Genomic DNA, 13,426 nt, shown 5'->3' with positions numbered 1-13,426 from the left:
AAGCACATATGTATCCCCGTCTTCCTTTCCTTCTTCAGGACAATGGCAACGAGGTGGAGAGACACTGAAACAAAACCACAGCCGCTCTGTTAACGGGGAACCTTGAGCCGCACGTTCGTGAAAACTCTAACACCAATTTCGACAGGTTGCAGGCCGAGTGCACCTGGCGGTGAATATGCGTAGTGGTTTCTACAGTTGTTTTCAAACAAAGGGAGGGAGTTGAAACAAAGTAGTCAGCTGATCCGAGATGCATCTTTGGTGGGAGACCCCGCGACGAGGGCTTAAATAGCACCGCGTGGAGTTGTGCACTTTAGTGCCAGCCAGCGTCACCTCAAATATACTCTCATTGCGATACTTTTTCCCGCTTACCTTTCACAGATTCTCGAACGCGGAAAAAACAGAAAATCGCGGAAATCTCTCGTGGTTTTGTGAAAGATCGAGGAAAATAACGATCCTGTCTTACGACGTGATCGATTCGTCGATGTTCTCGAAGCCAACTTTTTATCGTTCCCTCAATAAAACATAACGGGGCTAAAGAGATTCACTGTTTGGAAACGATAAATTTATGATTTAGAGAGTTTACCTTGTCGGAAAAAGTGCATTTCAAATCTTCTCTTTTGTGTATGTATCTCTTGCGTCTCGAAACATGATAATTTCTTGATGTCTGGAGAAGAGGTGGAGAGAGAATCGAGGGTGCTATCGATAACTTTGAGGAAGAAACGGTAAAAGCGTGTGCTTCTTCGTCGCTGTGAAAAAAAGTTTGACGATAACTTGGAAAACTTGGAAGGGATTCAGTGATTCGTTCGTATAGACAGAATTCAGAGCAAAGTTATTTCATTTTTAAACTTCGCAAGATCTTTCACGTTTGACGTAGTAGTACATAGTAGAAGCAGAAGAGATGAGACCACCCGCGTACAATGGAGACGATATGGAAGAAATTTCTCAGGAACAAGGAGAGAGAAACGTGGCTATGGCTGTTTGTGTGCAATTGGCAGGCCGGGCGATAATTAGGGTAGTTTCCCGGTGCGAAGAGGCGCAGGACAATTGTAATCTAGGTAGGTCAAATTTATCATTGCATCAACACCGATAAAATTTTGATTTCTTGGTCCAAGAACGTTAAACAAAAATTGCTGAATAAGAAAGATTTTGTTTGTAGAAAGTAATACAGTTTTTTCTTTAAAAAATAACGTATATAGTTTTAAAAATAAGAAAAAAAAAGTATATAAGCGACGCATCTTTTCTACTAAACGAAATTGTATCGATAAACTGGATAAAAATCTGGTTGGCGAAACGTAATTGTTTCCTTCGCGTTTAATACTTTCTACAGTACGATATCTTTCCGCGTTTGAGGTATTACACTTTCGCTCAGCTGAAGATTTCATTCGGGAAAAGAAACATGTCGAAACATTTGTTGAATAATATTTATGTTTCAATTATATATCCCATAAAGTTTATGGGATATAGCTCTGTTGTGGATTTGCATCTATTATGCGATAAAAAAAAAAAATAAGGAAATAAAACAATCCGTATAATGGACTGCGTAGTTTTAGTCACGGATGATAAAAGTTTAGATAAGATATCGAACAATACAAAAGTTGAATATGCTTTTTGTGAAAACTTAACTCAGATTAATCGTTTTTCGTCATCTCCTCTGATTCCTTATCACTTTTAAAGTAGATTTGTATTTGATCGACAGATTATTTCTTGTTAATCGATTTCGTTAAATTTTTCTTCGAATAAAGTAAACGTGCAATTTACAAATGAACCACAAGTCTTACGTAGCTCAATTAAAGTTTGGCTTCAATTAAAATTTCTTGTAATACATTGGTTTATTCTTCTGATATAATTCACTCTCTCAATTTCTCCATAATTCTCAATTCTCTATTATGTACAGAAAATAAAAATAATTTCATTAATAGAAATATAAAATAATAAATAATTGGTATTCGTTTGCAATATAAATTATATTGTTTATACAAACCATAAAGAACTTATTTCACGTGGAGATAATTAATTGTTATGTCTCCAGGGGAGAAGATAAACTACGTGCAATTAAATTAATAGATATGTGCCATTAAACGACCTTAGAATACGTTCGATTAGAGGATTAATACAGTTGGCAACTTGATACGTGTTTCTGGCCGGCCTTGATTCGTTGTTTCGACTGACGAGCTAGATTTTCAGACTACCGTGACAAATTAACTTCAGTAGATATTGTTGCGAAGGAATTTTAAAACAGTTCAAGGAATCAATCGATATCTTCTACATCAATGCTTGCTTTCAAAGCATCACGCGATTCGCTTCCTGATTCAATCTGGAAGAGAGAACGGGTCTCAGTCCTTGCCTTATCCGTCCATCCGGATAGATTTGAGACCTTCCTTAATGTCGCTTCATCCAGCTTTGTCTTAACTTGATCTTTCCTTATCTGATCAATCTTGACTTTTTATTCTTCTTTTATTTGTTAATTGTTTTATTCCAACTTTTTTGTGTTGGTTGTATTAGTAATTTTTTCCTTTTCGCTGTAACATGATTAAAAAATACTATTATTAACCCGTCAAAAATAAACATAAGATTTCTAATCGGTAACTGGCGAAAGTCTTGAAGCGGAGAAAACGAGAGCGAGAGGCACTTGGCAGCCACACATTCAAGGAGTCACTCTACGTCCGAATGTATGTCTCTGTAATAACACTTGTTAACTATCTTCGAGAAGAAATATTTTTTGCTGGGCTAATAATATTATTTTCCATGAGAATGATTGATTGCAATCTATATATTGTATTATCAGGAATTATCAATTATCATTAATTTTAATTTTAATTATATTCCTTAAATTTAACATGAATAAAAGTATTTTTTAAAAGTATCTTGAATTTAATAATTTCTAAATTTTCTTTCATTTTTATTGACACGAAATTGCTTTTCGATAGTGTATTAAGAATTATAACATCAACTTATTAAATATATAAGAATATATAATTGTTAATACAACATGTTAGACAAGTATACGTAACAGGTGGTAGTGTTCCTCATCACGGTAGTGTGATTCGTGCATCAATTCGAATAAAAGTGAAATGTTCACTCCAGGTTCTAGCATAGATAATTGGTTGGATAAACATTGTGTTGCGTAACTTTCGTATCCGGTCTTTGTTCCTTAAGCTATTCATCGATCCGAACATGTTGCAAATTGTTCGTGCGTGAGCATATTTTGTTTTTGTGAACACAGCTTAATGAGTACAATCGAAATTATATCGTCCAAATTATTTGAGTACTAGAAGAAAAATTTTATTTTATTATTTTCTAATAGTAAGTAATATAAGTGATGAGAAATTATATAAATTTACTGATTTCTTTTAATTTTTTTACAATAGTACAGATAAACGTAAAATTTTATCTTAAATTTATGCTATATATATATATACATTTTTGAAAATATTATTTTAAGATTGTTCACATTTTTATGTTAACTATTGAAATTGTTGTGTGATATATCCATGTATCAATCTGTGACTCAACAGTTCGTCAATAGGAAAGATCTCTTGCACGTTTTGGAGGCAGTCGTGTGCACAAAAGGTCAATCTCGGAATAGTGAATCGTCACGAAGTCCTAGCAAAGTAAATGCTCGCGCTTTGCATACCGTTTAAGAATCGTTTCTTCTTCCTGATCTTTTTTACATGCATCCACGACAAAGTGTTAATGAACTACTAAACAGTTACTTAATAATTAAATATATTCAAATTCGATTTTTTTGTAATAAAATAATATAATTATTATATATATATTTTTTGTCCATTATTTTTTTTTTTAATAAAAATAAAATATTGTTCAAATTTTTCATTGTATAGATGCATGAATATAAAAAATTAACACACTTATTTTATAAAACATTATATTACTAATTTATATTTAAATTTTTAATATTAAAAATTATTTTTTGCGTGAAAAATATGAACAATATTGTGTATTTTCATAGCCACATGATAAAATACGAGTGTATATACATTGTGTGCTACATGAATACAGGTACGTAAGGCGCCACCATGTATGGAAACGTAACCTTAAATGGTAGCTTGCTACCAAAGCCATTTACTACTTTATAGTAAAAAGTTATAATATAATAAAATATAAAAAGTTACCGTCACTAAAAACAATAAAACATAGTCGAATATTTCACTTAATAATATTAAAAATCTTTTGGTTTAAACAATATGAATTATAAAAAATATATTATTAAAATTTATAGAGAAATATAAAAAAGTTAATTGAAAAGATAGAGTAACGAAGTTTTCAAATATTTGGCACCTACCTGTATCTGTATCCATTGAATTACAATAGAAATATATATATTATATTTTATATTATATCAATGATTATATTTTATTTACAATTGTTTCAACAGTAAAATTAATCAATTTAAATCGTATATAAATGTTTTAAATAATATAAAATCGAAAAATATATTGAACTTGAATCACAGAAAAACTTGACAAAGTTAAAACTAAATGCGCAGGCGCCAGAAAAATGGCGACAAAAATTTTAGCGCAATACCAAACAAGCGAGTATCCCGCATCTATTTTCACATTACTGAAATATATTTAAAAATTTTTCGATGCTTATTAAAATTCAAATTAAATATTGATAAATTTAATTGATCATTAAAAATTTATGGTTATTTAGAATATCAAATTATATTAAATATATTTTACGAATATTATTGTCTTCAATTTCTACGTCATTATGTCGCAGTACAAATTTCTGAAAGTAGAATGAATGCCAAAATCATTTAGCAAGTACTATTTATTTCTGAAATTCGTCGAAAATAAATGTTTCATATTAAGGTGGCGAAACGTCCAACTTAAGTCAGTTTGCCTCAGCAAGATGGCGAACGCCGTCACGAGAGTAGTCTTGCGCTGCGAAGATGCACAAGAAACTAACAATCTTGGTAAATCATTTGTCAAAAAATATATATATTTAAGAAAATACTTTACTAAACTAATCATATTATGATTCTTGTAAAAATTTGTCTAGTTCGTTTAAATTAAGTTATTATTGTAGATACTTTAATCTAGTTCATGACCTAGTTTTTGCTGCTACAGGTGCATCGCGGGTTTTATAAAAAATTGTGTACTTTTATTAAAATTTCCCGTTTTTTGAGTGCAGTTTTTACTTAATGAATTGAATTGAAGTTGATATACAATTTTAAGATTACCGAACAATGGTAATATTTGAAAAGTGAACAAAATTCTATCATGAAATATTGATACACTGACCCAGTTCGACAGCTGATCTGTCAAGATCACAATACGGATGAATACAATGTGCTCCAATTGTGAAAATTGAACATATCACTATGTTTTATGTGATTAAAAATATATGTATCTAATAGTATATTATTTATAAAAATTATATATATTTTTGAAATGTATATATAACATGTCAATTAACTTACTACAAATAAATTTTGAATAAATTTTTTTTCATGTCTTAAACAAAATTATTATATAATACTTATTAATGTTATAATATTTTATTTTTTCAGATCTATCAGAATGCCAGTTGATGCAAGTACCTGATGCAGTTTATCATTTAATGAGACATACAGAATTAAAAAGATGTAATCTATCTGGAAATGTAATAACAAAAATTCCACCAAAATTTGCAATCAAATTTTCATTGATCACTGGTAAGTTAATTAATAATAATAATATCAAATTATTATTGAATTATTTTGTTAATCATTTTTATTATAATCTTATTTTCAATTATTTGAAAAAATTTTATTTTATTTTTTTTTTTTTTATTTATTAGCTGAAAGGTATCACTGTAATTCAAACAAATTCAAACACGTAATCGTTTCTAGACTTGAACCTGAGTCATAATCAAATGAGCAAACTACCAGAGGAACTTGCTGAATTACAAGCATTAGAAAGGTTGGACATTTCACATAATACTTTTATTGCTTTGCCACCCGTTACATGTCGGATACCGCAACTTAAGCGGCTCCTTGCCAACAACAATTCCATCATTGGTAAATCTTAATTTTTTATATTATATAAGAAATAAAAAATAATCCATAAATATTATAATTTCGATACTTTCCATTTTTTTTTAGACATAGATATCGAAAGACTCAGGCATGCTCCTGCGTTAGAATTTATTGATCTTCAAGCCAACCCGTTAACAGCAAGGATGCACGATTTACTCAATACTTTGACCCGAATTAAAATTGAATTAACGCCTCGACAAGTTGAAGAATGGGAAGATCTTACTATTTGAAATGAATCTATAGCTCAAAGAAAACAATAAAATCTGCCAAAGCAGTTAATCGTCGAATAATCGTCCAATTTGGACGTAGTTTGCTTCCATTATTATTGACTGAAATTGTTCGAAAGTTCGCTAACATATTGTTAAGCGAATTAAGAACAAAAGCAAGTATTTTGTACAGTAATAAAATATCATACGACTGAGCGATAACAGGTGTGACGATAAGCGGCAAAAATGATCAGAAAATAGTATATTCTTTAATTGATGATTTTCATAATCTGTACTTAAAGATAGATTTGCCGCGTACCTGGAACTTTTTTTATTGATCTCGTGGATAGCGATCGATTGTCATTTCTTTTACTCTCGTTTTGTACCGTGTGGATTTTTTTAGATGTTATTCTGCTGCTCGCTCATTTGGCCCACGCAATGCTGTGATCCATGTAAGTACATATAACATTGCGAGCTGTCGATTCGATTTACTACTATATTTTTACTAACTCCAAATAAGTATCCTGTATATTTAAGATATGTTTTATTATTTTTTATGCGTGGACTTGACATATTGCGACGTACATATTGTATAATAAATCGTACGACTGCCAATTTATAGGCGATCTAATGCTAACATCTTCGCCATAAATTTTAATTTTATAAAAGCATTGAAGAGAAAGAGAAGAAAATAAAACATATAAATTCAGTATACTGTTTATAATATATAAAAATTCATGATTTTTTTTTTTTCTTTTTTTGCTTAGATACGTGCAAGAATTTTACAAGAACGATTGTATTTAATTTATATAAACAATATGTAAAATGTATTAAATTGTATTATATACTAATTGTAATGTAGTTCTATGTATATGCACAACAAGTATCAGAATGTATTGCTCTGTATTTCTGATCTAGTCAATTGTCCGCGAAACGTTATAATATACTTTAAGAAATACACTTCTTCTTTGCTTTTCCCTCTAATTCACTTTCCTTTTAATGATTGAAAAAAAAAAAAATATAAAAAAGAATAATAAACGGATATGTTGGATTTGCATATTAATATTATAAAAAAAATGTTTATTATGTTATATTGGTTTAGTAGTTATATTTTTTCAATATTAATAATAATAATAATAATAATAATAATAATTAATAATAATAATTAATAATAATAATAATAATTAAACGTATAATGAGTCACGGAGTTAATTATCTACAATACTTGTTCATGGATATAAAATCACAAAATATACATAGAATGGACGCAGTTGAATGTTAAGAATTAAGGTAGACGTAAGGATATCATTTCTTTTTTTCTTTTCATCATTATCTAATGATTTTCTCTTTTCACTTTCATAAAGTGATACAGCCTATCAACGAGCAAAAAATATTGCGATTAATTTTCTATCAACATCAAAGACCGCATGCGAAAATACTGTCGACCCTCGCAAAATCTAAAAGTTCTCGATGCTTATTCTTTGACGATTAAGGATAAATTATAAAAAAATCGTGAAAACACGAGACGCATCGTTTACGATCGATTGCAAAATGCAGCAAAACTTACAGTTAAAATTGTAATGTTAAAGAGTCAAAGAAATTACACCGAATAGGCAACAATTGCGGCTGAGAAGAAGGCTATTGATGTTATTTAATTTATGTACTTTCGTACCTTATATATCGAGGCTATACTTTAATGAGTGATTATAGATTTTATATATATATACATATACATATTTTTAATACGCGAGCATATATACGACTACACGATTTTGATACATCGCAATCGAATCTAGGACGAATCTAGCTTTGTAACTGAGAAGCTAAGAATTTTTTTCCAAAATAGCCGAAATAGAGACGTTTTTTTTCTTATATTTATAAAAAAAAAAAAAAAGGGAGAAAAAAAAAAATAATAATTCAACGTCACTATTTCGTATTTATATGCAATGGAAATAAATTCATCACTTCGCACAATACATATCGAACCTGGCACTCACACACGTACCATACATTTCGTTTCTTCTCCCATATCCCTTGCAATATGTACACAATATATCTTAACTAAATTCACATCCAGGCAATATCATAAACAAAACTTAGCCGATCAATACTCGGAATCTACTTGCTGTACAGAGCACCACCTAATCACCTTCTAGTTGCATTAAAAAAAAAAAAGAAAAAAAAAACACTAACATCAATTAATATACTTATATAACAATAAAAGTCAAAAAACGACTCAAAAATAATTGTAAAGAAGCGACATCACCTTCCTATCATCAGCAAAAGCAAGAAACAAATATTGATATATTAAAACAAATAAACATTTTTTGTAATATTTATATATAAATCATTTGGATAAAAATTTATTCTAAAAGCACTGAAATTGAACAGTTTCTTGAACTTCAGCGGAGATAGTGTGAATCTATTCGTGAGTTGCCTGCTTTACAACAAAATTAATAAAAAAAAAAAATACATATATCTTCATGTCATTACAACAATCGTAATTTTATCCGTGACATGTAGGCGGAGCATATGTTATACATATAATATTTGTGTATGTGTGTGTGTGTATTATACGACAGATATTTATTATTTTTATTATACTTTCAATAATGAAGTTGCAAATTGTTCACTTGTGCATATCTAAATTACAAAAACATATTGTTAGTCATCCAAGTGATCAGGTGCTTTTAGCATTTTTCTTAGAAAAATGCTATTGTATTTCGTACGTGTATGACAAAATCTCTTTAAAATTGGGCATAACAGCATTCTAAATAGTTGAAGGATCTTACTATTCTTACTATATTTAATATTTAAGTGAGTTGAACATCTTGATCACTTTTGTATAAAAGAAATTAGATATTAAAAATGAAACTTATTTTCTCTTTGTTCTTTCTTGTTTAATGAACTTGATAGAAGCTAAAAAGAGGTATGTTGGATGAACAATTGACTGAATCTTTAACAAGTCGTGAGATTTTCTCCCAAAAATCAAAGTATTGGCACATATTAATTTTCACTTATATCAGTGACATTTTTATGGGATTAGACCCATGATTTGACCAGAATACATCCTGAAAACTAGTGCCATTCAATCAACACCAAATCCTCAACATAGAACCTCCAATTTTCGTGAATTGCTATTTTTAATCGTTCAGTATACCGTATTGAACTAATAGCATAAATAATCTTGAAAATTTCCCCACTTCTCAATTGTTTAACGTCCTAAAAGAAATGGCTAAGTATTATAGAGATGACACTCTATGTAAGATGTAGGTACAAAGCCTTCGATTGGTTGTGAAATACGCCGTACACGCGTCCATCCATCTCCTTGATCTAATTCAATCATATATAATTCTTCTCCATCATACATTGGTATAGAACCTTCGCTAGTTGCTAAAAACATAATTTATACATTTCAATTTATACGTTTTCCAGATTATTAAAAATAAACATTATTATTATTATAAAATTATTGACAATATATATTTACCATCGAAAGGATAAAGAGCCCTACATGTTCCTAACGGTGGTTGAGCATCAATTTCATCAACATAATATTCTTCGCCACCACTACCAGGAAGGGATGTCCTCGATTCTCCAAGACCAGATTCCGGGCTATTCGTGGAACTGTGCATCAGTACCGTAAAGCGAAAAGCGTGTCTAATTGGTCTAGTTAAAAATTCTAATCTGTATTTAGAACTGATTTATTCAAAACTCATCATTATCACAACGTTTTTTTTATTTAACAAAAAAAAAACTATCACAAAAATCCTAAATGAAATCCGTAAACAATTCAATATTATAAATCAGTAGAATCCAAAAATATAATCCAATGATTAGTTAAAACTTACCCATGTGTCGGCTGCGGCGTACCCGGAGCACTTTTCTTATGTATCGGTTGATTAGCATTCGCATTGCTCACACTGGAATCAGATGCTGATCTCGAAAGACTTTCCTCTCCTCCCGAATGACTGGATCTTCTTGAACTCAGCGGTCTTGTTGCGGAACCATTACTAGTTGGTTTTCGTGGTGCTTGACTGGGACTAGAAATTTTTAAATTATACAAGATCAAATCATAAACTAAGGATAAGTAGATCGTGAAAAGAATCTATAAAATTTCTAAAAATCACCTGGATAAACTGACGCCGGCGCGCATTGCTTCTTCGAGATAACCTTGGAATTTTGCCAATTCTGCACCGAGTTTATCCAGTTTATTGCTAGATTGATTCAACTGTCCTTCTATGCTCATTGGATCGCCTAATGCAGGATTTTGCTCGTATACCCCTTTCATCTTCATCAAACCATCCCTTGCCGCAGTCTCTTGTTGAATTTTTGCTTGAATTTCGTCCAACCTTTGTTGAAGTCTTTTCTTGCGTTGATTCGGTGGTAGATCGCTGCAGTCCTCCTTCGCACCATCACCATATCCGGGCACATTATTCTGGAATGTTTGAATTTAAGTATCCAAGTTTCAAAAATGAATGAGGAAAAAATCTAATGAATTATGATGGAAAACAAAAGAGAAGAAAGCACGTGATCATCATAAATAGAGTACAGTTAATTCTACTTTACCAATTCAAAGTTAACAAACACAAAATTCAACAACTTTTACCAATTATATTTTGCCACATCCACACTGAACAGCCTGCGAATAGATCAATGAATTCAGAACCTGTGTGAAATGAAATATTTTTATAATTAATCTCGTTTTGCAAACTCGATGAATCATATGGATGAGTACAGTTTTGGCCAGTGTGGACGCGGCATCATTATACATCATTATCAGGAGCATTCTTAGAGCCCAACAAACTATCAATAAAATAAAAAAAAATATATACATAAAGACAAGTATTTGATAAAGAAAAAACAGTGGGACTCTGTCAATAAGGACTGTCATATGGAAAAACAATGACGACCATAAAGAAATAGACAGACCTTCAAAGTTATGCCCACCTCGATCAACTTCTGTTGTTCGCATGAAACAAATTCCAAAAGCGTATCATTCAGCGAATGAATCAGAAAAAAATGGATCTCAGGCGATAGCGTTGAGTAAAAACTCAGCAAAGGAAATATGATAAACGTTATTGCAAATACGTGGAAATGTTTACTGTTTCAATGCAAATTTCTGAGTTTGTACTCGACCAACAAAGAGACAAATTCTAACAAATGCACTGTAATTACTGATACATATCTCGATGCAGAACAAAATGCTGATGTTACACAGTGGCAGGCGAAGAAGCGATTTGTAGTGTACTTACTAAGTACAACAGTATCCAAATTCATAGTCCACGGATGATTGGAAACAAGAGACCACACAGGCAGATCGAACCATCCACCAAATTAATAAAAAGTACAGAAGAAAGATAAGTTATGCTGGCCTCGCGAAAATTGGCGCGATGCTAAGTAAACTATTGGTCGAACTAAATCGAATATGTGTTGTGTTCTTTTCGCCTTAATGCACAAGATAAAAGGAAAAAGAATTTAACAATAACACAATCGCTTAAAAAAAAAAAAATTTTAAATTGTACTAATCACTCATGCTATTGAAAATCTATGCATATAACAAACTTATTTTTTGACAATGGTGCGAATATGCGATTCGAATAACGATTAAAAAAAAAAAAAAGAAACAAAAGTAAGACAAAGGGACATTTCGTGCACATATTGTAACTATTTTTTGTTCTTACTTTTAACGTTCTTACACTTTTATAGACAGAAAAAGAGAAAAAAAAAACGATTGAACAAATGCTCCTTTCACAAACATATTTGTAACACAAATTAGAACTACTAATTGGTAAAATGTTATGAACAACATTTACCTTATTGCTACTAAATATGCCGAACAGCCCGACCCTCTTCTTAATTTTACTACCAGAAACAGTACCCTTCACTGTCAGATGATGATTGTGTATTGGTTGCATTACAGGCTGTGATAGCTGACTATTGCTATCATACGTTTTAGCCACAGAAAGATCTTCGAACGGAAAATCTCCTGGAGGTTGGAAACCGCTTTTGTAACGTTCGATTACCAATAATGTGTCTTTTTTCTCATTGATCTCGTTTGCTGCTTTTTCAATACCGTCTAAACATTGAGCGATTATCGGTGCCACTGCTCGTTCTATTTCCACAGACTTTAGCATGTAGTTTCGCATATTTTTTATTCTCTTTTCATCAAGCTCCTATACCAAGATATACAGAATGTTAAAATTATATATAAAAGAAAGATAAATTTTAAATAACAGAACAAATATATATATTATACCTGAAGATGTTGAAACACTTCTGGCATAGCCGTGTGATAATGCAATGTTTGCATGTCATTTGTTTTCTGCAATTGATTCGCATATTCTGTCTTGGCTTCCTCACTCTGCTGAGTTTTTAAAGTCATATTCATCCTCTGCTTCTCGACCTAAGAATGAAATAAATCATGTAAAGTTTGGCTAACTACCATGCAACTTTTATTTCTCAATAAGTTATTTAAAGAATTCATCCAGAATTAACATTTATTCAATTTAATCCTCTATAATATGTGATTTAGAAATTACACACTTATGTAACTTTTTGTATTTTTAAAACTCTTCTCTATTTGTTTATTATTTTATTGTATTGACATGATTTATTCATAATGATTATTAATTTCCAAGTTTCAGATTAAAAAAAACTTAAAAATTGAAACTTCTTTCTTTATAAACAAAATATATTTCACTTATAGAGGATTAATTGTAAGTTTTCAGAGTGCAAAGGTGAAAATGGATCAAAAACATCCACCTACTTCCGCTCTTGAAAGATTCAAATCAGCATCTGCTCTCTGATAATTCTCAACTGCTCTTTCCGCCTCACGAAAAGCTTTTTCATACGCTTTCCTAGCACGCTCCAAATTTCCAATCTGACCGGTCAAATTTGCCATTAATCTGGCCCCTTCTTGCAGATGTTTTTTACGATCCTCCTTAAAATCCTTGACGAGAATATTCAATTCCCTTAGTACGTTTGCTTGCAAATTCTCCGCGATCACCTCCCTCTGTCCTGCCTGATCGTTTACCTCATTCAACTCCATCTTGAACGCTCGACATGGACTGTATCTGAAATCAAAGTTCAAAGATTGCTTAGAATATATTTTACGATATTTTTATGCAAACTTTTGGTCTGTGCGAACAGTGCAGAGCATAGTGCACAACCGATC

At 31.1% G+C, this 13,426-nt stretch overlaps 2 protein-coding genes and 1 long non-coding RNA gene across 12 annotated transcripts in view; 1 reads left to right on the top strand and 2 right to left on the bottom strand.

Annotated features, from left to right (window-relative positions):
- The first annotated feature begins 317 nt into the window (after nucleotides 1-317).
- Nucleotides 318-7,209, top strand: LOC551458 (leucine-rich repeat-containing protein 20). 2 transcript variants are annotated; one of them, XM_623850.6, is made up of 4 exons: nucleotides 318-1,055; nucleotides 5,537-5,680; nucleotides 5,858-6,025; nucleotides 6,110-7,209. In XM_623850.6, exons 1-4 carry the CDS (start codon nucleotides 899-901, stop codon nucleotides 6,271-6,273), a joined length of 633 nt encoding a protein of 210 aa, XP_623853.1. In that variant the 5' UTR covers nucleotides 318-898; the 3' UTR covers nucleotides 6,274-7,209. The 2 variants fall into 2 exon arrangements, with proteins under 2 accessions (XP_623853.1, XP_006558466.2); XM_006558403.3 differs by lacking the exon at nucleotides 318-1,055 and adding an exon at nucleotides 4,800-4,939.
- Nucleotides 1,811-4,318, bottom strand: LOC102655152. 2 transcript variants are annotated; one of them, XR_001702324.2, is made up of 3 exons: nucleotides 4,304-4,318; nucleotides 1,982-3,268; nucleotides 1,811-1,881 (listed from the first exon to the last, which is right to left on the bottom strand). It is a non-coding gene; the product is annotated as an uncharacterized LOC102655152 (long non-coding RNA). The 2 variants fall into 2 exon arrangements; XR_001702322.2 differs by lacking the exon at nucleotides 4,304-4,318 and having other exon boundaries at nucleotides 1,982-3,778.
- Nucleotides 7,210-7,421: 212 nt separating the features above from the next.
- The window catches only part of LOC413812 (formin-binding protein 1-like), a 37,098-nt gene continuing 31,093 nt past the window's right edge, over nucleotides 7,422-13,426 (bottom strand). For 3 of the 8 annotated variants that reach the window (XM_397251.7, XM_016911110.2, XM_016911111.2), the window contains 8 exons: nucleotides 13,019-13,325; nucleotides 12,509-12,655; nucleotides 12,066-12,425; nucleotides 11,182-11,211; nucleotides 10,380-10,687; nucleotides 10,101-10,292; nucleotides 9,740-9,876; nucleotides 7,422-9,642 (listed from right to left, as the gene is read on the bottom strand). In XM_397251.7, coding sequence (XP_397251.4) covers nucleotides 9,485-9,642; nucleotides 9,740-9,876; nucleotides 10,101-10,292; nucleotides 10,380-10,687; nucleotides 11,182-11,211; nucleotides 12,066-12,425; nucleotides 12,509-12,655; nucleotides 13,019-13,325 — 1,639 coding nt within the window. In that variant the 3' untranslated portion in view covers nucleotides 7,422-9,484. The remainder of the gene's footprint in view (nucleotides 9,643-9,739; nucleotides 9,877-10,100; nucleotides 10,293-10,379; nucleotides 10,688-11,181; nucleotides 11,212-12,065; nucleotides 12,426-12,508; nucleotides 12,656-13,018; nucleotides 13,326-13,426) is intronic. The other 5 variants (XM_006558397.3, XM_006558396.3, XM_006558402.3 and 2 more) reach the window with 5 other exon arrangements.

The sequence above is a fragment of the Apis mellifera genome, linkage group LG3 (genome assembly GCF_003254395.2).
Source record: "Apis mellifera strain DH4 linkage group LG3, Amel_HAv3.1, whole genome shotgun sequence".
In the NCBI taxonomy this organism is placed as follows: domain Eukaryota; kingdom Metazoa; phylum Arthropoda; class Insecta; order Hymenoptera; family Apidae; genus Apis; species Apis mellifera.
Note: the sequence above shows the minus strand (reverse complement) of the source record. Positions and strands in the feature narration are given on the sequence as shown.